The sequence below is a fragment of the Silurus meridionalis genome, chromosome 2 (genome assembly GCF_014805685.1).
Source record: "Silurus meridionalis isolate SWU-2019-XX chromosome 2, ASM1480568v1, whole genome shotgun sequence".
Lineage (NCBI taxonomy): Eukaryota > Metazoa > Chordata > Actinopteri > Siluriformes > Siluridae > Silurus > Silurus meridionalis.
Window position 1 is genome coordinate 11636788 of NC_060885.1, and position 24739 is coordinate 11661526.

Consider the following 24739-nt stretch of genomic DNA (forward strand, 5'->3'; position numbering starts at 1 on the left):
TTTCATGCGTGAATGCGCTGAAAAGCAAATATCGACACTGACCTTCACATCCGACACCTTCATGCGCGTTCCTTCCTTTCCCACAAAGATGTCGTCCACATCCACAAGTATGTGTCTCTCCAGCGACAAGCATAGTCTTTTTCCGGTTAAATAAGCGATAGCATCTATAAAAATCAGTTTGTGCAGCCAGAACGAGAGGTTGTTGCCAAACAAAACTCTCTGGATTCCGTCGTGAAGGCCGAGATCCTGCACCACGGTGGCGTGCAGGACTCGCTGGGGGCCGAGGTGAGCCAGGGCCTCTGATGACTTGGTGCTGGCCAGTAGTACAGGTTCATAGGTACTGTGGTTGGATTGGAAAACAGTCCAGTCGTCACCTGGCAGTGGACCCTGCTCCACTTCGTTGGGCTTGGTGACATAGAGCAGTGGTGCAGCAGGATTTATTCTGTAATCCCGCAGGCCCAAATTGGAGTGCAGGAAAAGAGGAAAGCCCTTAAGTTGAGCGCTAAGCAGCGAGTTCTCGTTGGCCTTAAAGAAGCCGATAATACCCACACCGAACTCTGAGCAATACTTATCGAGTAGATCACGGTTCCATGCGTCCAAATTGACGTATTTAAGGACATTTTCGTAGATGACTAGTGCGTACCGGCCCCGATCACGTTCCATCAAAGTGGGCATGTCGCCCTTGCTAGGGGCAATCTCTGTGTGGTAGCGGAAGCGACTAGATTCTAGGATAGCCACGATCTCCTGCCCCAGCTGGGAGTAGATGCTCTCTATAAACACTAGCACAACAGGTTCTGTGCGAGAGTTGTCTACTACTTTGACAGTCCGCTGGCGGGCAACAAACGGAGGCAGAAAGAGAGGTACCCGCTGCACGCCATCCCCCGCTGCGACCACTTCGCCACAGTCACTGAAGGGCAATGGAGGTGCCTCCTTTATCTTGGGGCTGTTGCTGACATAGTAAGCCAGGAGTGCCATAGAGAGCAAGCAAAAGATAATGAGCACCAGGATGAGGCGGTGGAGCTCCAGCTGCCTGATGCCCCGCAGGAGCTTCCACAGCCCCATCGCCACAGAGGGAGAACAGGAGCCAGGGAGCGATTTGGGTATGCAGACCCTTGCAGCCAGAAGAAAAGGTAATAGAGGGGGAACAGAGAAAGGAAGAAAAGGGTTGAGCAGCACACACTGGTAAACACTTTAAACAAAGAGGAGCCATTTACGCTAAGTCACCATGGCCCCCATAGCCCATGACTAGCCTCCTTTCTGTAAGGTCCGTCTCTGGCCACCACAACTTAACGCGTTTGCTTTACGATCAGGTTCCTGGAAACCAACACGTGTACGCTCTTTAGCAGACACAGTGTCTCAGCTTTCTCCACAGCGTGGCATAAGACAAATGGGTTTCTCGGTCTTGTCTAATATGATAGTACGCTGCCTCTACTGCTCCCCAACGTATCTCGCTCTCTGCTCTCTCTCATGCCTCTTTGCTGCCCCAAACAGGTACGATTCGATGCGATGCAGCTCTTCTTTTTTTCCTGGTAACAGAGAAGAGCTCCTGACGCTTCTGCAGCTCTCAGCAAAGGCCGCTTTGCGGATGACCACGACACGACCAGGATGGTGAATAGTGCCCCCTGCAGAAACCCAGCCAATCCATCATAGGAAAGAGAAAATGCTGTTGGAAATAGAGAGAGACAAAGATTTAGAGACGAACACAACAGAAACGTGTAGTGCATGAAATTATAAGGTGTCTAGTGTAAGGAGCAGACTGTATCCAGCATTGGAGTTTCTCTCTCACACACACACACACACACACACACACACACACACACACACACACACACACACACACACACAAAATAAGGTTTTAACTTCAACAATAACAATGAGCAGGACTAGTACTTGTGTTGTGCGTGGGTGGACTTGGCCACCAATGAGCACGCTAAAATGAGACACTGAAAAACTCAAAGGCCTTAAGAGCTACTTTTGATCACCTGATTCTAGATTCTTCCATGCAGCCATGTGAATTTTCCATTAGGGCCCCTCCTGACACCCACCAATGTACTCTCAGTGGGTCAAGAGGGCTTTCTCATGACTCAAAATAGCTCACCATAACCTCCGTGTGCTGCCAGCTTCCTGGTACAAAGATAGCATTACAGGTAAGAGAGGACAACTCTGACCTTAGAAATCAGTGAACAAGGGGATTCTATTGGCCAGCTCGAGCTACTAACATGTTTTTGTTTACGCACAGAGCCGAGGATGGACAGTAACCCAATGCCATGAGAGACACACGCTGTAGTCCTGTTGGCAAACCCGAGAAAGGTTTGCAGCAAAATGCCAGCTGTTAAAGGGTTGAAGCTGTATGATTTGGGCTAAGCAAAGTCAGTCAGAAGGTCAGAAGTCCATCAGTGAAGTTTACAGCCACCTATATGTCTGACATGATCGATGCCAGCCAGCCAGCCTTCCACTGTAAACCAGCTCAAGCGCTTAAAGGATCAGTTTTCTCACAGATGAACAAATGCAGCAAAGCCTTCTGGTCCGGTCACCTTGTCAAAGACAAAAGAAAGTGCGGGGAAAAAAAAAAGCTGAAAAATCCACAAGGTCAGGGCAGAGGGAATCTTTTTGCATCGCTCTTAATGTGCCTGCTTACAGGGGCAGAGTATTACTGCTGTTACCTGACAAGGGAGTGCAAGGGAGTAGGAAACAGGGGAGAAGGATTCTAGAGAACCTAATTTATCAACTGCATGGCCCAGTCTAGTGAAGAGAGCATCCTGAAACTAGAACCTGGACTATTATTAGCTTGAGAAAAGCTCACCTCACTGACCACTTCATAGCACTATGAGGGCACAAACATATGACTTAATGATGAGAGGAAAAAATGCATTCAGACCCAGGGGCAGTCCTCTGTTATTTTTGATTATGATTGCATTCTGATGTTAACCTTTGGCTTCACAGATGTTAAATAACTTATTACAAGATGTGTGGGGTGTGTTTGCGCACGCACTATGATCTTTAAAATGAATCTTTTTCTTTTGCTGTTCGAGTTTGTACTGCTGTGGTTTCACACAAACCTGGCCTCTGTGGTTAGAAGTGAGCTTTAATCTCAATTAAAGAGCTTTTAATTTCCACGCTGCTATTTCTCTAATGATATTGTAGCATCTGGCCAGCGGCAGGCTAATCCCGATTTATTTTTGATAGGAGCCAGAGCAGGAAATGATCAGTAGGCCATGCATATCTTTTGCTTATTAAGCTGCAGCCCCTGGTAAACAGATACTTGTAGTGCGCATGAAGAAGAGCGGAAATTAGTTGGAGAGGAAAGAAAGAGAGGGAGGAAAAACAACAACAAAGAATGAGGGCGTGTGTGTGCATGATGTGATATGACAAGTAGAAGAAAAACAAAATCTCACCCGAGTCCAAGGTGGGAAGAGAAAGAGGAACACTTGGAAGACATAGGAGTACGTACCATATACAGGATTTTAAGTCAAAGCAAAAGAAAACTCAATAAGACTGTCATTTTCCTGGAGGATACCATGTGACCTCCACACATAGCAGTGTCTCCCAGTGGTCTCAATAAGATATGACAGCAATTAGAGATAATACGAGTTTAAGGGACTGATGCAGAGACTAAAGTTGCACTACTCTGGCATACTGACAAGATGATTGATTGCTCTCTTACACATCACTCTGCACGAAGATTTGCCTACAGAGCCAATCAGGTAGCCGTTCTGTCTACATGCAGCTCCACTTCTGGTCTCTGAGCTGAGTCAGACATTGCTTCCGTTATGCGATGTTCACTCCCTTTGCACAATGCAAGACAAACCCTATACTTCCTGTAATCAATAAACTATCAGACTCCCTTCATTTCCTTCTGATTGCCTGCCTCCAGCAGCTACACACAACCAGCCTCATGGAAAGTCCCCCATGGCTCACACGTGGAAATGAAGGAAATGAACATCAGCAAGAAAATGTATTAAAAGAACACAGAGGAAAAGCAAAGTTTCCCCCTCAGCAGTGTGTGACATTCGATTCCTCGGATATACAGCGGTGCTAATGATTAAAAGTCAGAGAGACGGACACAAACACAGGTGTGTGTGCGCCCACAAATGCACAGAGCGCACTTTCGAAATCACTGCATCACGTGCAAACAGATTTAGGTCCCTGAGTACAGGGAGGTTCAGCTGCGGACCTCTATAAATGGCCTTGCGCACCACGCGCACATCACTTACACGTTACTCACACCACCTCTCACCTTCAGTCCAGCCTGGCGAAACTCACGGGATGTGTATCGTCTCAAATTGCACAGGCTCCAGTTACTAGCACTGAACATAGCACTGAACATTCAGCGCTATTCCGTGCAGCGTCGTGAGGACAAAAACCTGACCTCTGACCACAGAAATCTTTATTACATTGATTACCAATAGTCCAAAGCAGTGTCACAAATGGCTAGCTACTAGTGGGAAGTTAGTAAACATTCAATGTTGTAAATTATTGTACAGTCGAATATGTAACAAAAAGGTATTTATTTTGCTGTGCTTCTATTTATACACTTACTAACAATTAAAGAGTGTAGATTAAAGCCTGTGCTATAGGTTGATCTCTAGAACGTTAACACGGTTTCTGCAGGTTTCACAAAATCTAATTTAAGACCTTTTTAAGACCAGCAAGGATGAAATTTAAAACCTATATCACGACATCAGCAACACGCAAATAAGTTGTGAGCAACTGGCCTTAAACAAGCCCTAAATTCAAGCCAAGTATCATTAATACTTGCACTCCCTCATAGCTGAAAAAATCAAATCCGTTCTCATGTCTGTGGTACAATCAAAGAGATTCGCACCATAACAGAAAGCCGATTGGCTGTTGCATGTTAATCTCATTTGTAGTCGAAATATTATATTAGGATTATTGAAAGAAAGAACTGCTATACCAAGCAAACAAACAAAAAAACATTCTAAAGTTCAATGAGCATTAGAGGTAGAGTTACATAAACATCGGAAGATTAAGACCTGCTTAAAATGATTTAAGACCTAAAACAGTTTAAGATCTAAAATTTCGATTTATTTTTTTTTGACTTTTTAAGACCCAGCGAAAACACTAGTTAACCATAATATCGGTTCAGGACGTCACGCACAAAGGCACAGGAGGCACATGGACCACCCTATTGCAAATATTCCTGAGAGCTCATTCAATGCAGAGTCAAGAAGGAACTGCGAGGTTGAATTTAACTGAATATAACTGCGCACACACACACACACACACACACACACACACACACACGACAGGTATTTTGCAGCCTGACATGTTAGCTGATACTTGATGGACAGTGATGAGCAGTTACGATGCAGAAAAAAAAAAAAAAAAACATCCTCAGCCTCATTTATTCACGTTTCACAGCAAAACAAATGTGACCTAAAAACATCAGCGAGGATGAGGGGGCTCGATAAACGCGCACACCCACACACCAGAAGAAGTGCTTGGACAAGTTAATCGTATGAAGTTTGGTCCGTGCAATTAGTTAAGTGGCACCGACTACAATTAGCAGGCATACCTTTTATTTAACAGCATTCCATCTGCACCCAGCACTTATTAGTTACAAACAGAACAATGCATCAAGTTAATGTTCTGGCAAGAGGCTAAATTGGATGTGCTGTAGGAGCGTTCCTGCAAACCTCACACGACGTTCTGATAAATGAAAGCTAATTAATAATCCTCCGCCTTCAACACGTTTTTATAACCGTTTATTCTATAGGAAATGGCTGCAAGCTGCCAGTCTTGTTTCTTTTTTTTTTTCTCCCCTCCATCAAAGTGTTTCAAAAAGTTCTCATGAAGGTGAGAGAGTGCTTTTATACCACAGTGCAGCGGAATGATCGATTATGACCACAAGAGGAACATTCTTTTCATACCCGAGCACAGCTACGACAGAGGCTTCAGCTTGAACATGAACAACAGGTTCATTTCAGAGCACTCGTTCTACTGCGTTATCGTTTCTATAGTAACAACTTCTACACATGTATGACATTCAATAATAATAATAATAATAATAATAATAATAATAATAATAATAATAATAATAATACAATTAATAAAAATGTTTGGAATGTAGTTGGAGACCTTTTTCTTAGATGGATTTTTTTTGGCATTTATGAAAGGATCCCTATAATCTCAGAAGATTATAGTTTCTGTAAGACATTTAACCAGGTGTCTGGGAGACTAGCGGAAGAAAAAAAAAAAAGAAGAAGAAACCCCAAAATAAAGCACCGTACATCAGGAGATGAATTTACTCCAGGCCCAAATGATGCACTGTGTAGTGTTCACTTTTCAGTCTGATTAAATATTGACAAATTTCCTCTTTGATGTTAACTGTTCTAGGTAGAAAAAGCTTAAATAGAACGAGGTACGGCTGAAAAGCAGGAGCAGTCGCGGTGTCGTCATGGTTACAGTGTGCATGTACACAATATGAACCTCTTTTTTTTCACATTGGCACAAAGGGCACATCGACCAGCGCATTCAGGGGGAAGAAACGGCAAGTGTGAAAGCAGCATGAGTCACTGTGTTCTATGCACTTGGTTCAGCACGGTTACAGAGATATTGCACACACAAGTGAGGGAGAGAAGGACACCTGATGCAGAGCCACAGGTGTGAGTGGTACTAGACGTTGGACTTAGATATGCCTATCACGTGTCATGTGCATCTAATAGCGTTTCTCAGGATGTACTTCGGGCAAATAAAATTTCACGGATTGCACTGTAAAAGAGGAAACCAAAGATTACTGCTGCTGTTGTGAAAATAAATTCAAACTCTACAAAAATCCAGCATTTAATTGCCATCCAGACATTTGCAAATTTGACTAAGCTTCTAAAAGACATTCTAATTTACATGCAAATTCAAACTGCGCATACTGCTTACAAATACATTTATCTTCAATCTATTAGAGATAAAGCAGAGAAGGTGTTTTATCCTAAAACCAGAAACATTAACCAAAAAAAAAAAAAGGAGGGAACTGATAAGAGCGATTGTTGTCTGGGGTCAAGCCCTCACTGCCCAAACAGCACAAATGCTGATCACAAAAATTCCACAAGATCCCCCCCCCCCCAACCTCGCCCTGTCATTCACCTCCCATACACACCATGCTAAATAGACTATCTGCACTCCACTGAGCAGTACACACACACACACACACACACACACACACACACACACACACACACACACACACACACACACAGATAAAGATAGCTCCTGCCAAGACCACAACTGTATTTCACATCCACCTGAATCCATAGGCAAAAGAACCCTGTTTTTTAAATCATCATCATTATAATTATAAAATAAAGGAGGCAATTAAAATTAAAATTCCAGTATAATGTTATGAATTATACATTTCCAGCTGTGTTGCTATAGAATGGTAAAAGCACTTCACAGCATGAGTCAGATGTTAATGCTCTACAGGTGGATAGAGTCTCGTTTAAAAAAGCTTTTTTTCTAGTTTCATGAGATCAAGAATCATCCGGAAAACAGAGACACTCAGGGGGTCAATAATTGTTTTAAGATTTTTATTTATTTATTTATTTTTAGATATATATATACACACACACACACACACACACACACACACACACACACACGCACACACACGCACACAAGGTGGTCTCAAAAAGTTTAGAGACAAGTTTTGTTACACACCAACAAATGGCAGCACACGGCTGCATGCACAGTCACAGGGAGCACCAACCTTCATAAGTAAGTGTGCCACACGGAAAAAGGAATACTTAAGAATTTAACACCCTGTGAAATCAATAGGCCATAGGTGCTGTGTTTAAAGAAAAGTAGATTAAATAGCAAACATCTGAGAAGAGCTCCTTACTTCGAGGTAATGTTGGCAAAAAAAGGAAAAAAAAAAATGAAGCTGCTCTATGTTCAGGAGGTTAACCCATCTCTAATTAAGGCTGAATCAATGGTCAATCAGTGAAACTGGCACTTCATTAAACACTACTGTCTGAGAGCAATAAATGGTCACCTAGCACACTAGTAGGAGAGGTGATCGACAGAGCCGTCCAGAACGTCAAATTAACGTGACCTGGCAAAAAATAAAAAATAAAAAATCACATATGTATATATAAAAATACATAACTGGAGAGCAACAGCATAGTGCATGAGTGAAGGAAAAGGTCATAGGCTTAGAAGAAATATGTGCTGTGAACAGACGGGCAAACGATGATATATCAGCATTGAGCATCTTGGGAAGAAAGAAAGAAAACCAAAATCCAGCTGAAAAAGCACTGATGACAGGTCATTACACTAAGGCTTATGTAGAAGGAGCGAGACTAAGTTTGTCCAAACGGTGCAATGGTTTTTTGCCTACAGGGTAAACCTTTCCCACCCACACCACAGAGGCTGTTTAGACAATAAACCAACAGGATCCACAGCAGGCCACCCACTGCGTGTGTATGCACGTGCTTGTGTGAGAAAAAGTTTAAAATAGCTGAGAGCATGATTTCTGGCCACCTGTCTGGTTTCTTTCAGTGACCTCACCAATATCATGGCCTGTAGTGTGCAAATAAGACCTCTAACACTTATACGGACAAAGATCCGTCTGTATAAGTGCAGATGCTAATAAGATGAGCATAAGAGCTTAAATTACTGCATTAGCAGGGCAGAGAGAGAGCGAGAGAGAGCCCAGAGTGAGAAGCTGTACTACTGTACATTACCATAAAAAAGCTGCTGGAGAGGAAATGAATGAGAAAGGAAGGGTGGAAGAGAAGTAATGTGGTGCTGGTACCTCTGGCACTGGCAGTCACTAATGAGTAACATTGAGCTCATAGACTGCACGGTCTGAGAGGAACCTTGGGCTACTGATTGACAGAGCTGATTTTCAAAGACAAGACTGCTGGTCAAACAGGCATCGGACCTCAAGGCTGCTGTATATGTAATGTGCTCAGACTGCAGCTAGTTGATGTTGGTAGGAGCTTTGACTACCGTAATTTCCGGACTATAATGCGCACCCATATATAAGCCGCACCCACTGAATTTGACAAATATTTTTATTTGTCTACATTGAAACTAACTTTATACAGGCTTTAACGAAAGACAGTGTCTGTTACACGGTGTAATATGTTGCGCTTCCTTTAGGAGCATAGCGGTATTTTGAGAATAGCCTGCGGCCCCATTTTTCCGCTATTACTGCACGTGTGGAGACCGAGGAATATGTCCTTATTATTTAATAATAATAAAAAAGCACGAGTTTTGGAAACCTGTCTGTGCTTATATGATTTCTGTTGCAACTGGAGTTAGCGAGCTCTCCCTTCACCCAGACTCAACGCGCTACAACAGCTTGTATCTAAACAGTAGCCGACCAAGAAAGTCATTGTTCAATGTCTTCCTTCTTCCTTTCACAACTATTTTTCTCTGGAGTTTATCTTTTGGCATTGTAGTGCGTTTAAAAAAAACAACCGTTTTTTTCCTCCCGATGCCGTGCAGCTCAAAACACAGCTGAGGTGCGTTTTTTCCGTTTCCATTCGGAAATTTTATTGGTCTAATGTTATGGGGTTCAGTTTTTTGGCTTTAGGTTTGTGAAACCAGGAAAAACCCAGGAAAAATTCATAAATTAGCCGTTCTTTGTTTAAGCCGCGGGGTTTAAAACGTGGGAAAAAAGTAGCGGCTTATAGTCCGAAAAATACGGTATTTCTTCTTAAACTCAAGAAGATTGTGAGGATTTGATTTATATTACTATTTATTTGATCAGTATGATGGTCTTATATTAAGACAACGTCGTGACAAGTCAACTTGGGAGTCGTTTGGAATGTCTTCTTAATTTGTCCTCAAATAAGGGAAAACAGGTCACACCTGACTACTTATTAACCTGTAAAATGGAGGGAATTATTAAAAAATTGGCTGGAATTCCTAAAGAATTCATGCTAAATGGTTGTAAACAGCCTGAATTAAAGTCTACACTTTCACATTTACATCCTGATTGCTTCTTTTTTGACGCCATAACAGGGCTCTTTTCAGGACACTTGACTACTGCCGCTGCAACCCTGGCAAAGCACGTCTTCATCAAGCTTAATGCACTGGGCCATTGTCATGTTGGTTCAAGATTTACTGTAGGACTTTTAGTACCTGTGAAGGGAAATTGAAAGACATTCTATACAATTGTGTGCTTTCAAGTTTGGGGCAACATCCTGGTGAAGAAGCACTTAACCGTTTATTAGTATTCGTTAATTTATTGAGTACCGTAGTAAAAATAGCTTTTACTGAATATATTCTTGTTTAAAGAGTGGAATGGAGCTAGCAGTGTATTAGCAGGAAATATGACCTTACTGGTGTGTGCAACATTCAAACTAACATATTAAGTAAAGATGCTTGATTCTTTTACTAGTTGGTTGGTAATAAAATAAAGAAAAAATCTGATAGTCTAAGTCACAATCATCTTGTCCCAAGTGCCCAGATTTGTGATTTGTCCCCCTTTAAAATGCGATTTACATTGCCAATATTTGTGCTGCATTTGAGTATTTATAGTCGACGCCTAGTATAAGATTCTGCATACATATATGCCAAGGGTATATCTGGGTGAATAGAGCCCCCTCATACCAGTACTGGACAGAGTGAACAAGCGGCTCGAAAAAACAAAGAAAGTCCATCAGGCTGAACATGCCCTCCGGCCCTATTCCTTTGAGATGTCTTCCTCAAGACAGCAGTTACACTGACCCTTCTGCCCTGGCCGTAACTTAAATTACTATTCCTAACAGACTTCGAGTGGACATCACAGACACATACATCCCCTGTTCTATTCAGGCTTGAATTGAAATAAGTTTTTCTATATTATTTATTAGTATTTTTACATGGAAATCATTTTTTTTCCAGATGGCACGCTGTATGGCCATGTGATCATCTGCTGCCCAATTCTTTTTGTAGCCTAACCACACAATTCCACCCAACGATGACAGTTTTTGATGTTTGGTTAAACATGGAATAAAATAAATAAATAATAAATCAAAATTGGATACTCTATGGGTAATGTTTTCGTCATACTTTAGCTTTGGATTCAAATTTCCACTAATATCTGAAGAACTTTGAAATCAATACTTTTAACTGATATTTAATTGCTTAACGCCCCGGTTTTCATTTTGTTGCAAGTCCCTGATATAGGTGTTGTGTCTCTCATGACGTGCATGTGTTAACGCGGGTTACAGAATCTGTGTTCCCTGATCTCAAGCTGGGCTTTCACACCACACTAACGCAACAGATGAATCACTCTCGTTCAGTTTGCCCAGACGACGCATGCACCATGTCCGGATGATGGTAAATTGCCAAATAAAACTCCTCCACAACAACTGCTGTGGTCTCAAACACGTACTTTATTGACCGATCTGAACCGGTACACTTAGTAATGGGAATGAAAAAACTGCTCCAGAGATAAAGTAGGTCTCTACCAAGGAATCTTATTGTACTTATTACATCAGAATTGTAAATAATCTATAGAAGCTTGAAGGAAGTCTTGGTATTAGCTGACCATTAGACAGTAGTGTGAAAAGCTTGATCCACTGCTGGCCATGTTAACATTTGTGTTGAAAGTGTAAAAGCAGTGCTCCTAGCCATAGCATTTTGTACACCCATTTGTGAGAAATCCACAAAATAGCGTGTGCAGTTTATGAAATGTTGTGGCATGAAATATGCACCATTGCAATGAAAAAAAAAAAAAAAAAAAAAAATGTTTTATATATATATATATATATATATATATATATATATATATATATATATATATATATATACACACACACATACATATATACATATACACACACTATTAAAAATTTCGAAGGGGTGTGAAATTTGACAGCGTGACACCAACAATCTGGCTTAAATTCATGGGAAATTAAGGTTATAGTGACAAACTACAAGAATAAAATGTTGAATGTGCAAATACTTTTACAATAAAATATCACATGGTTCTACACTAGGGCATGAGTAAGGAACAGGGTGAGATGTACAGAAGGAAACAAATACCTGGAATTCAAATACCTGACAATCTGCTTGAGCATTAAACATTGAATTTGTCAAAAAATCTATATGAACTCTTCTGTGAAAAAAAATACAGAAAAAAATAAAATAAAAAAAAATTATATATATATATATATATATATATATATATATATATATATATATATATATATATATAATAATAATAAGCAGAAATAAGGCAGCGTTTCGGTGTAGCACATCTCGATTGCTCCAAAATGCAGTGTGTTTTACACTAAACTCTGCACCTGCATTAGTGTTTTTACAAATTGGTATAATACAGAGCCCAATCCCAAATATGTAGAAACTAAGACTATTGTAAACATGCATGTTTACTCGATACCACTCATGTGCTGCTCCTGCATGACTGTAGGCCAAAACTATCGAGTGGAATATTGCTGTGCACTCTTTTTGTGTTATTGAAATACCATTTAATAGCAGTGGAAAATTATACTTGATTACAGCACATTAAAGACACTTACCTCTTTTAATGCAGTTATAATTTTTTTTTTTTAAATCATTAAGCAGTTCAGCATTTATGTGAATTACTTTAATAAACAAACATAAATCATAAATAAATAAATAAATACAAAGAAAAGAAATTAAAAACCACATTGAAATGCTTTAAAAAATAATAATAATTTCAAAACTAAAGACAAAACCCTGCACTAGATCTAGCGCCACCTGTACGTACATGCCTGCAGCATACTTGCATTAGAAGGCTAAACAGATTTAGCATGGTTAATTGGGTAAGGTACGGTTCTCTGGGCAGGCAAAATAGTGACGACAGGTTCATTTGCAGCTCTGAGCTGCAATGCCCAAAGGACGAGCACTATTGGTGAGTTGAGAAACAGAGTCAGGGCCAGGCAATCAGTCTTCACATTAAGGGAAAAGGCCTCGAGAAAATAAACAGAAAACCAGAAAGCAGAGTAGATAAACCAATTAACACATCATGGAGATGCAGATGAGTGCCTTGTTTGTTTGAGCATGCAACCATATTGTTCCAGATGTCATTGCAGTACTGCTGCAATAAGTCTGTGCGTTAGTGAGACTCGATTAAGTTTCACTGAAATTAAACACAAGACACTACGAGCTTGCAAACAAAACACGCCTGGTGTGTGTGTGGAGGAGGGGAGAAAGAGAGAGAGAGAGAGAGAGAGAGAGAGAGAGAGAGAGAGAGAGAGACGTTTATAGACTTAGATTGCACTACTATTGACAAGGGTAACACTGAGACGCCAAGATAACACTATTGTTATTTTAAACAGAGCAGATCACACTGCCAGAATGATAATGAGAGACTTTAATGTAGCATCACAGCGAGAGAACACAGCTTCCAGAAAAAATTTGCATGTATGACTTCATTCTTGGCTTTATATATGCTTGTACACTGTTTGAGAATAGGGCGCACGGTGCACCAGGGATGAGAGTAAAGGAAAAAAAAAAAAACAACAAAACCCCACAAAAACTAAAAGAATTCAGTGGCCAATAACGGCAAGTTCTCATCACCAGCGCCGTGGCAACTGTTCGGAGCTTTTTAATTGGTTAGGGACTACAGCTGAGTGCATGCTGAAACGCTTAAAAATTACAACAGCAGAAAAACAAGCCGACAACGAAGCTGCTCTGGCTGCCGAACAGAGTGTCTGTCTACAAACCCCACAATCCGTTCTGCTTACATACTGCTGAGATGCACAAATACAAACTGAGCCTTCACACAGCCTGTACCTCTCACACATCTCTCTGGATACAACGGTAGCGATAGCAAATCAATCGCAAAGCCTGTGTTCATAAAATAAAAACTTCCGCAGGCTCAACACGTATGAGAAGTGGCTTTACTAGTACGTGGGGGAGAAAATCAGGAGAAAGAAATATATTCAGGGAGGCCCTGTATTCTGTATTGTTTTCAAATACAGGCTTCCCACACCCACCTCCAAACAAGTACGCCTCTTCCCTCCAATTAAAATTTCTTTGGCACCGTTTCTCCCCTGATATCTTTTCACTCTTTCTGTCATTGGAAGGCCCTTCCTTTTCACCACCACCTCTGCTTGCCAGGCTTCTCAATTCGTTCTATGAGACATTCCTCCAAGCACACAAAAGTCCCAAAGGACCCCACAAGCACAAACTCTCCCTAATACACACACACACAGACAGTAGAGACAGGCAGAATGACACACCAGCTCTGAGGAAGATGCTCATGCGAGGCCCGTGTGAATGCCAAGTTGTTCACTAAGAGTCTGAAGGGAACATAACATTTCCTCTGGTCCAGTTCGCCATAGAACACTTTTCTCTCCCAAACGGACAATGCTATATCTTTAGACTGCTGTTGTGCCTGCATATCCCAAGTTGAATGAACATGTAGTAGGTCTTTTTTGGGCCTATGTGGAGCTGGCCTAATTAGAACACAAAGGGTAGAGGGAAGATGTAGAGGGGAACGCTCATTTTTCAGGCAGGACTGAAAGTACTGTAGCTCCGGAGCTGCACAAGCGTCGAGGCAAGGATGGTCAAGTAAACTTTATGAGACTCCAATTGAACAAACTTCCTAACTTGATAATATCTAGATAAGCATCTAGCATGGCTGTGTGCTGACATCAGCTACCTTTTACCACTTAACAACAAACAAATAAGACAATCTGATGTGGTTTTGTTTTTGTTTCATAGTAGCACTTCATCTCGACACACTTACTAAAGCCATTCATTTGCAGAAGTGAGAAAAAGTTCTTGTCCACTGATTTGTTAAAGCCATTGCATCACTTCGAAAGCAGAGAGCGTCTAGAGAGGTTTGTAAAAACCTGCCGATTTCTGAGCTCATGTTTCTTGCTCTGTGGTCAGATCTTCAGCTAAATAATTTACACAAACACGTGTGATTGGAAAAAACTACCGAGTATCTGCTACAGAAACCAATTAGTTCAGGTTTTAATGACTAGAGTCGCAAACTAGATCCAGCGCTTTTCCTCTATACGATTATCAGTTCAATCTCCTGAAACACTTGGATCCAAACCTTTAGTCATCTCAAGATCTAGATTTCACCTGCTATGAGGTCAATTCCTACTGGCAGGGCTGTTGCAACAACTAAACAGGTATCGCACACGAGTGAATAACGACGTACGCAGTACTACTGCTACAAATTCTAATACTACTGCTACTGTGGCCAAATTCTCTCTCTCACACTCTCCCTCTTTTGTACACACACCTGAAAGCTGTGATCTCAACAGACAAATCTCTTTGCCTGTTACTCACACTGACATACCCAACAACAGTGCTGTCTCAAACCCCCTGCAAAGCCACATGTGGAATGACAATATCCATTTCAACATCCAGAAATCAGAATCTAGTGTCAGGGAGTTTTTCTAACCTCAGCATTACTGGCATGTCACTCAAATCGAAGAATACGATAGGGAAACATTTTTTGACAGCTCTTCGTCTGGGTAAAGAAGCCATCAAGCATGTCAGGTGGACCTACGGGAAGCTCCAGTTAGAGTTGCACTCAGCACTTCTGGCTTCACCATGGAGGTTGAGAGGCTAATGGTGCTGTTAAGCAGCATTACTACTCCACTTGGGCCCCTTATTACACCTAAAACTTCACCATTTAGATCCATGTGCAGGCCAACGTTTTTTAACCAGACCTGCAGAAAACACCAAGCTGTTAATAGATACTTGGCTTTAGTCAGCACAACCAATTTGAATTTCATGGATTTATTTTAGCCCATGACGATCTGGACACACAATCACCACTGCCATTAACACATACTTCAACTGTATATTAAACATTTTCAACAACTCCATTGTCAAATGTAACACTGTCCTGCTTTAGTTACTGCATAGAAGTGAAACTCTAATGCTGGTGGCTGTATGAAATTTCAAATATGGCGAGTTGGAAATCACCAGACTGCAGCCAATTAAGATGTTACACAAAAATGTTTTTTTTTATTGAAATAAAGGATTTGACAAAAATAAATGAACATTAAAGAAAAATAATCGTTTGGCTCAGTTTTTTTAATACACCAAGCAAATGCCACACGGCTCACCTCAACGTAACATCGGTGAACTGTTGGTTGTTTCTCCTGAACATGAATAAATACACAAATAAATAAATCTCATTATCGAACTGAAGTTGACAAAACATGAACCCACGAGGAGGTACACCACTAGCAGTCATACCAGTGGCATAGACACTGTACACTTCCTGCCCAAATCAGAATACACACCTATTATGTTGGTCTGTCTAACTAATATCAGTGTCCGTACAGGAAGTCCCTGGCTCACGACGGAGATACGTACCAACGAGCCCAATATAACTTGAAAATATCGTTGAGACATGGCCCAGCCTACACAGGAATCTTGAGGAATGGTGATGAGTATGGAGCAGTTTACTGTAGCTTGTTTATAATTCAGAAAATTGCATTACACAATTTAGCAAAACAGAACAATTTACAGTAATGTATAAACTTTAGAGTATATATGTATGTGGCAGCGGATGAGACCAATCAGTGCGCTCTGTTTCAAAGTCAACCAATAAAGAGGAGAGAGAGAAGAGCTCAAATTGGGCTTTGAAACACCAAAAACACCAGCACACATAAAAAAAAACAACAACAACATGATAACACCAAGACAACTGAACTCTGTCATCCCGGCAGCTTCCAATCATATCACATAGACACTACTACGTTTGCCTGCCGCACGGAACATAAAATCTTTTTCGGTCGTAGCGCTATCGTCATTGCAAACACATTATACTGTATGTAAACCCATACAGTGTGGTTCCTGCCCAGCCAAATGTTGACTTGAGGCACAACATTCGATTTACATGCTTGAGATGAGTATTTTGGGAGCCTACATGTGTACCTTGTAGCGCTACTGAGTTAGGGACGACTTCTCAGAGAGATAAGAGCTTAGTAACAAAGAGGCTTCCAGATTAGAGGTTAAGTGAAATGTTTTGCCACCGACAAATTAGCAGACTGGAGGTCTAGGTAGTTTTTTTTTTTTAAAAGCAAGGGTTCCTAACAGCTCCCAACAAGACCAGACTGATGAGAGATACCACATGAATAACAGTGAATCAAGCTAGCTTTTATCGCAGGCGACCCTATCAGTGTTTGCTGGCGGTCTTTGTATGGCCTGCACCTTTAAAAAGCCAGACAGCAGCCATAATAAGAAACAGGGTTTACTGAAGACAAAATGAATTAAGGGAAATTTCTTTTGTGTTGCTCAGGTACGAGTAGGAGTAATTTCAGGTAAACGACATGGGCAGCGTTGGTGTTTGGGACTTGCGGAGAACACAGACTGCTCCCTGCATGTCCACACGTTTAATTGTCTGAAATGTACTTTGATATAAAAGCACCACAGGAACCACCACACAATGGGCCTCATAGAACTCGCAGTGCAGACAAATTGTTCTGCTCGTCAAAAAGCAATTCTGAATATATATATATTTTAGCCCCACTTTCTGACAATTTCCACAAGCTCTCCTCCATCACATAACGGCTAGGAACAAGGGGGGGTGAAGGCTAACGCATACTTCGTCTGAAACGCACAAAGCCAGCAAGCTGCTGTTCATACTGCGTCACAGCGCGCTAAACACAAGGAACAAGCGCTACCTCTCCCCTTCTGCACAGATGCCCAGAATGGCTTAGTATAGCTCATGATTGACAGGGGAAAGAGTAATACATTGCTTTACCTTAGTGTACACGGCCAATTGCTCTCTGTTACACTACCAGTTTACAGAAGAGGCATCATTAGGATTTAAAGTAATGAATGTTATATTGGTTTTCCATCACTCAGAAGAGTTCAATAATCATGAATAACATGAATGTGTTAACCTGTATTTAGAAATAAACCCAATTTAAATCTAAGTAGGGAAGTGGATAAGATGTTGGATTTCGAAAGTTTAGCAGCCAATTAGAGTTTGAAAGTTTGACTGCATTATTATATATAGTTTTATCACTACAGTCCAACTTATACACTAACAATACAAGCTATAAGTGAGATACCAACCATTAGGAATGCCTGAATGAACAAATCCGCTCCATGGTTGGCTCAACCTTCTTCAGAATGATTCCCTGTTTAGGTTTAAAGTTGCGTCACAAATCCCACCGCTTCTCAATATCGTCGATAAGCCTTGCTCAGCCATCATCATCTTCTTGTTCTTCTTCTGGCTTCTCCCATTAGGGGTCGCCACAGCGGATCATCCGTCTCCATACTCCCCTGTACCCTACATCTGCCTCTTTCAACCCAACTATCTGCATGTCCTCCCTCACCACATCCATAAACATCCCCCTTTGGCCTTCCTCTTTTCCTCCTCCTTGCTCAGCCATCATACTTTACTCTAATAGGGCAGCTGATATTCCATGTGCTGGAGTAGAGGTCGACCAATTGATGCTAACTACCTGAGTGGAGAGTCTTGTGTTGTTCAATTAATGTTTAATTTAAACAAGTTTTTTTTTGTATCATGTCTTAATAATTAACTGATTTTATGAGATTAAAGGGAAAAAAAAAAAAAAAATTGGCCAAACATATCGCCTTCATATATCATCCATCGGCTGCCCTTGTTTCTAAATGTGGGCATCAGCCGGAGAAAACTCTATATCGCTCGACCTCTAGGCCGGAGCTGGTGGCATCATCCAAAATGTATTTTGATGGGGAAGGAAAAGTCTGCCTCTGACAAACAGGCATCAAACTACATTGTTCACGTTTACACATAAAAGTCACATCAATGTTTAATACGCACTCCAACTGGTGCCTTCCATTATTAGTTTTGAGTAAAGTGGCTTTTCATTCTTTCCTCAGTAATGTATTTTTCCAATGCAATTTCTCACACAAAGTAATGGATAGCACTTCGGCTGATAACTGCTACTGAGGTTTATTTATTTATTTTTATATTTTTTTGAATGAAAAAAAAATTTCAACCTCCACAAAAAAACTGGCACCTGTCTGAATGTTAGTCAATATAAGAGACAAAGTACAAAGCTCAGCTCGTCGTGGAGTTACGCATGAGCCCGGCTATAAATATATATAAATACACACACACACACACACACACACACACACACACACACACACACACTGCTGCTGACTGATGACAAGAAAGATCAATAGACACATAATTCACTGAAAAAGTCAGAGAGAGCATAAAATATCCTGATCATCATCATTATGGCTTCATCAGGTCTGAAAGATAAGGGACATCATTATTGCCTTAGTCATCTATCACATGCAGATGGAACAATGATGAACAAACACACAGGGGTAGGAAAGGAAAAGGGCAAGTACATACCAAGTCACAAAAAAAAAAGAGACTGAAAGACAGGTAGGTAAACATCAAAAACAAAGAAAAGATATAAGAAGGTAAACCTTACTTCTTGTTGTGGACGGGGCTTCCTTTCGGTCAGTCACTTAATCTGTCAGCCTCTCCTCTAATTGTGTAAAAATGTGCAATAAATCCAGGTTTCTGTAATGAGGACAGAAGGGACGGCAAGGTTAGGCTTTGACGGATGACTCTCTGTGTAGCTGTGCCACCAGGCAGTCAATATTTGCTCTCTCCTTCATTTGGGAGGTCTGTGCGTGTGTGTGCGCGTGTGTGCTTTTCTCTCCTAGACTCTGACCTACAGACAAACATACCGGGGCAAAGTGGGTAACACTGGGTATCAACTGAGAATTAACACCAGCCCTCTACACCAATTAGACATATTGAGGTCATTGTTGTGCTGTATGATCCAGAGCACGCACGCACACACACACACACACACACACACACACACACACACACACACACGACGGGCCCAAGAGAGTGAAAATTTATTGATGGGAGCGTGAGAGTGTCGGAGCGATTTGTCTGGGACTTGTGATGGAATTCTAGACTAGTTAAAGCGCGCACACACACACACACACACACACACACAATTTCCCATGTAAGAGAAAACGTTCCAATGAAAGCAGAAGTATCGACAGAGGATGTGTGAGCATGTTTGAAGACATTGCTGGACTGAGAAAAGCTTTCAGGCACCTCCATGGTACGAGTGCACAATACCCAGCTTGCATCTGGTGTCCTAGAGCTCCATTAGTGCTAGCAGGTTTATTCTACAGAGCACACGGTCATGCAGAGGAAGTGGAGACAGGGGTACACGCAGAAAAAAAAAAGGGGGGGAGGGAGCATGGCAGAAAACATGACAAAGGACCCACAGGAGGGTCCTTTGTACTTGTTGATGTGGAATGAGGTTTTAAAGTTTAATGGAGCTCAGGGAGACAGTAGATTTTTCCACGGAGGACAGAGGAAGGGAGGAATGAAGGACATGCTAACAGTGCACACACAAAAATATGAGGAGGACAACAACCAATCATACACACACACACTTCCTAGATTTGTAACTTTTAGATATCACCGTCAAAAGAGCATCATTGCTTATTACTGCAGATAATGAATCTTATTTACATAAAAGCTGCAGTTTTTGTGAAGAAAAATGAGTACTTTTTATTAGGAAGAAGCCAGCCAATGGTTAAAAGCCTCACACATTCTTATTCATGCGAGAATATCTGGTCGTAACCAATGTTTAAACACACACACACACACACACACACACACACACACACACACACACACACACATTAAGCACTGTCCGAATCCCAGTGAAAGCTACGTTCCACCCTCCAGAGGCTTATCCTAATATTAATAGTGAGGCAAAACAAACTGAGGCTATCAGCAGTGCAGAACACCTAAACAGTTCCTCCTCACCCTCTTCCAATCAGTCTGTCCTGCACACATCTTATTCTTACACACAGTGATCTGATCCTCTCTCGTCAATGCTCAACACAGGAGCTAAACTGCACTCCTTCTCGCCTGAATTCAGACCTGTACTCAGCTTCAAGTTTATCAGTCGAGCCACGGTGGACTTGATTGCCTAAACTGAAATCTTTTAGCCACCAGAGTGCCAGACTGATTGGATAAATGAGCACAAATGGTGCCTATAAATCAGATATTAAAGCTTCAAATAGCTCGGGATCGATATGCTCTCGGCATCGGGGTTGCCACAAGTGCACTATCAAGCTTTTGACATTATATTGTTAATGTACTCAGACAGGCACATGTATAGGAATTTGTCTGGTCACGCACACGTCTCTAGGAATAAACACTTGTATTGAACACCTGACACATCCTGTTAGCGCAATAGGATTCCTATTATTGACACCAGCACCGGTGGACACATTATTTTTTTCTTTGTTTTTTTATATTTTATTTACAAACCAGTCGATGGGTAATTTAGGCTTGGGAGACTCTTCTGGGGCTGTCATTTCTTTTTTTTTTAAGCACTGTCTGTTGTGGAGCAGCTGCAACCCATCGTGAATATACAGATAAACCACTTAAGTCTGAATTTGTCTCTAAAGCACTTTTCACATATTGTAAGCTGTCTGATACTCATTAGTGCGTTCTGATTCATGTAAGAACATCTGTGACTCAGTAAATCTGCAGCCAGATTAACTCATGCAAGGTTGGAGCTAGTAAGCGATGCTGTTAAGTCCCTTTCCTGTGAACATCTTGTGCCTTAACAGAAGCAGAGGAACACTAAGTAAGTAACTTTTACAGAAATTACACAAATGGGTCACTTCTCCTAACTATATGTTGGGCATTTTGGCAGGCAGAGTTTACTGAATAGCGCCTTTGTATTGCTGAAACCCTATTGTTATTGTAAAGATTATTATTTTGCCGTGAAACTGATTGTGCAGACTAAAACGTAAGACCTAGAAAGTTGAAACTTCGCCAGATGGTTGAGCTCATTTTGGGAAAAGGTTGACAAAGTTTCAACCCAGTTGACCAAAGGGGGGGCGCTACAGTCCAAAAACCGTTATTTCACACATTTCTGGCCATAGCTCGTACAAGGTTTATCGTATCGACTCAATACTTTCAGATGCTTTGAAAAACCAACGAAAATGCCTATTGAGGTATTTTCTCTACGAAGTTCACTTTTTCCATAAAACTGAGTTACGTTAAATACATACTTTTTTTAAACTATTTTTTTCCTAGGTTTTTCACGCACTCGGAATGAACCCAGTTCAATAGACAGTGATTATTAATAATCATGGAGGCTCACTGAAACGTTCGAAGTAGGCGGAAATGGCTATAACTCATGAACAGTATGATATTTCCTTAGTCAAATTTAAAAACTGCATAGCTTTGCCACTTGGTGGCGCTAAAAATGGCTATAAAATACCTATAAAAGCTATAACTACACAACCGTTCATCTGATCGACTTGATACTTAGCACGCAGTGTGTCTGTCCAATGTGCCATAAGGTTTCATGAGGATATTTGCGTATCTCAAAAAACATGGTCGCCATCCACCAATGACCTTGGAGACCTGTTTGACAAGGTTAACGGAGGCCAACCAAAACGTAATTCGGTAAGCATGTTGTACCCATGGCCCTTAAAGTCTGTAAGAATTTTAAACAAACTCGGCCTCTAGGGGGCGATATGTTTTTCAAGTGTATAAATGATTGTATATTGCGCGATTTTTCAAACATACACTCTGGTATGTTTGTGAATACAAGATTCGTCATGCTGAGCAATTTTGCCTCAAGTACCACTGCTGTTAATCAAATCTTTCATTAATTATTCTTAATTTGCTTAAAAACAGTTTTATTAACTAGTCCTGGGTTTTTTGTCTGATCGGAACCACACTAGTGCAGAAATATTCGCTGGTCAGTGCATATCAATAATTATAAAAAAAAAAAAAAAAAAAAAACATTGCACTTTCTACTTACTGTTCAAAGGGTGAAAAAATAGCTCTAACTCATGAAGGGAATGAAATATCTATGAGCTCAATCTTTGATCAAATAAAAAAAATGCATGGCTTTGCCACTTGGTGGTGCTAAACAAAGGAAAAATATAACTACGCTATAACTACACAAGCATCATCTGATCGATTTGATACTTGGCACGCAGTGTCTCTGTCCAATGTAACATAAGATTTCATGAGGATATTTGCGTATCTCAAAAAACATGGCTTCCATTTGCCAATTACCTGTGTGCACCTGTTAGATAACTTTACCAGAGGCATGTTAGAATGGAATTCGGTGGGCATGTTCCTAAAGTCTTTTTCCTTATGACTGTCACTACCTTATGTGTTTGAACCCCACTAATCGCTGCTTGAAGCTATATTTATTATTATTCAAATAATTATTAAGTACAGTTTGTTAGTGCTGAGTCCTGGGCTGCCTCTGGCCTGGCCGAAAGTCTCGATGGACGGATACTGTGGTATTATATGAACGAGTCCGGTACCACAACCAGACAGGAAACATCAGGGGATAAAGAAAGTGTAGCGCAGCTCCAAGTCCAATGACAGAAGAGAAGATTAGAAAATGATTATATTTACTGTGGCCTGTGCAGGGCCAGGAGCCTGCGGCTGCCCTGTTGGCTACATCAGACCATTTCTCACCAGCTCATGAAAAGACTAGCGGACTGGGAAAAGCAACAGGAGAAATTCCTCTTAAATCGTAGCAGTCGCAGTGACATGTTATTAGCCGCGCACTGGCTCCAATCTGATCCAGGGCCATGTGGGCAGACCGTGCACAAGACTAGAGGGGGGGTGCACTTGATGGTGCTGCCAATCACAGCAGGACTAGCCAAAAGCATAGAGAGCAGATAAACACCCCAAAGGCACCAACGTTTAAAAATAAGGCATGTTTAAATCCCATTTCTGAGCAGATTGAGGAAAGAGTTCTACCTGACAGACATACGAGTGTCTGCTAGGCATCAGAAGGGAGAGATAAGATCTGTAATTCTATCAGATCCCCAAAGAACCAGTAAACCTCTCAAAAAGCATTTCATCATCCCCCAATACAAAGACAGAAGTCTCTTGAGACAGCGTCAACAGACAATCCTTTAAAAGTGCAGCACTGTTTTCATCTCATCTCTTAATCCCAAAAACCACTCTGCATCACTTCAACTCTATTCCAACTGGACAATCAGACATGTTTCTCAGACTCATCTGTGCCCATGATCTATTCATTCCTACTGCTCTACTATGCTCAGTCAGAGGCAGTAGCAACTTTTGTTTTTCAGCATGGGGGTCTTTAGTACATTGAAAGTTAAAACAAACAGAGCTTCCATGCCTCATGACACATCAAACCAGATTATCCCAAATATCATAAGGTTTGTTTACTTCTCGGAAGAACAGGGATTTGTTTTTCCTTTTGGCTGCCAGAGAGAACACAAGCACCACCACATCCACTGTTGCCAGGAAGCTAAAATCTGCAAATAGATTTTATGCACTTCAACAACTCCTTGAAAGTAACAAGGCAAAAAAAAAAAAGGTTGTTTAAGTTTACCTCCTTTACTGTAATGGAAAAGGGCCAAGATTAGTTTGTTTTTCCACTCACAAAAGCTGAGGGTTTATCAAAGACCTGAAGCATCACTCAAAGAGAGAGCATTAGTGTGTGTGTGTGTGTGTGTGTGTGTGGGGTGGGGGGAATACACAAGGAATGATAACGAGGTATAAAGAAATGCGTGGCGTTAGAAGGAGCAAGCTTTAAAAGAATAGACTGAAGTGCAAAACTGCTAATTAGAAAATCTTAGGAGGTGAAGAGAAAGAAAAAAAAAATATAACCACAAAAGCCCTCATGCATTCCAACAAACAGTTTTTTTTTTATTATTATTATTCTGTTGTGATGGAAAAAAAGCACGAATTAATGGGTCAAATTTCATTTGAATAAAGTTCAAATCAAAAGTACGGCTAGCGGAATAAACTCTTCAC

The 24739-nt window shown here is 41.1% G+C and overlaps 1 protein-coding gene across 1 annotated transcript in view; it reads right to left on the reverse strand.

Annotated features, from left to right (window-relative positions):
* The window catches only part of ndst2a (N-deacetylase/N-sulfotransferase (heparan glucosaminyl) 2a), a 116702-nt gene that overhangs the window by 17817 nt on the left and 74146 nt on the right, over positions 1-24739 (reverse strand). Inside the window, 1 exon segment of the mRNA XM_046872442.1 lies at positions 43-1663. Within this exon segment, the coding sequence (XP_046728398.1) occupies positions 43-1062 (1020 nt within the window). The 5' untranslated portion in view covers positions 1063-1663.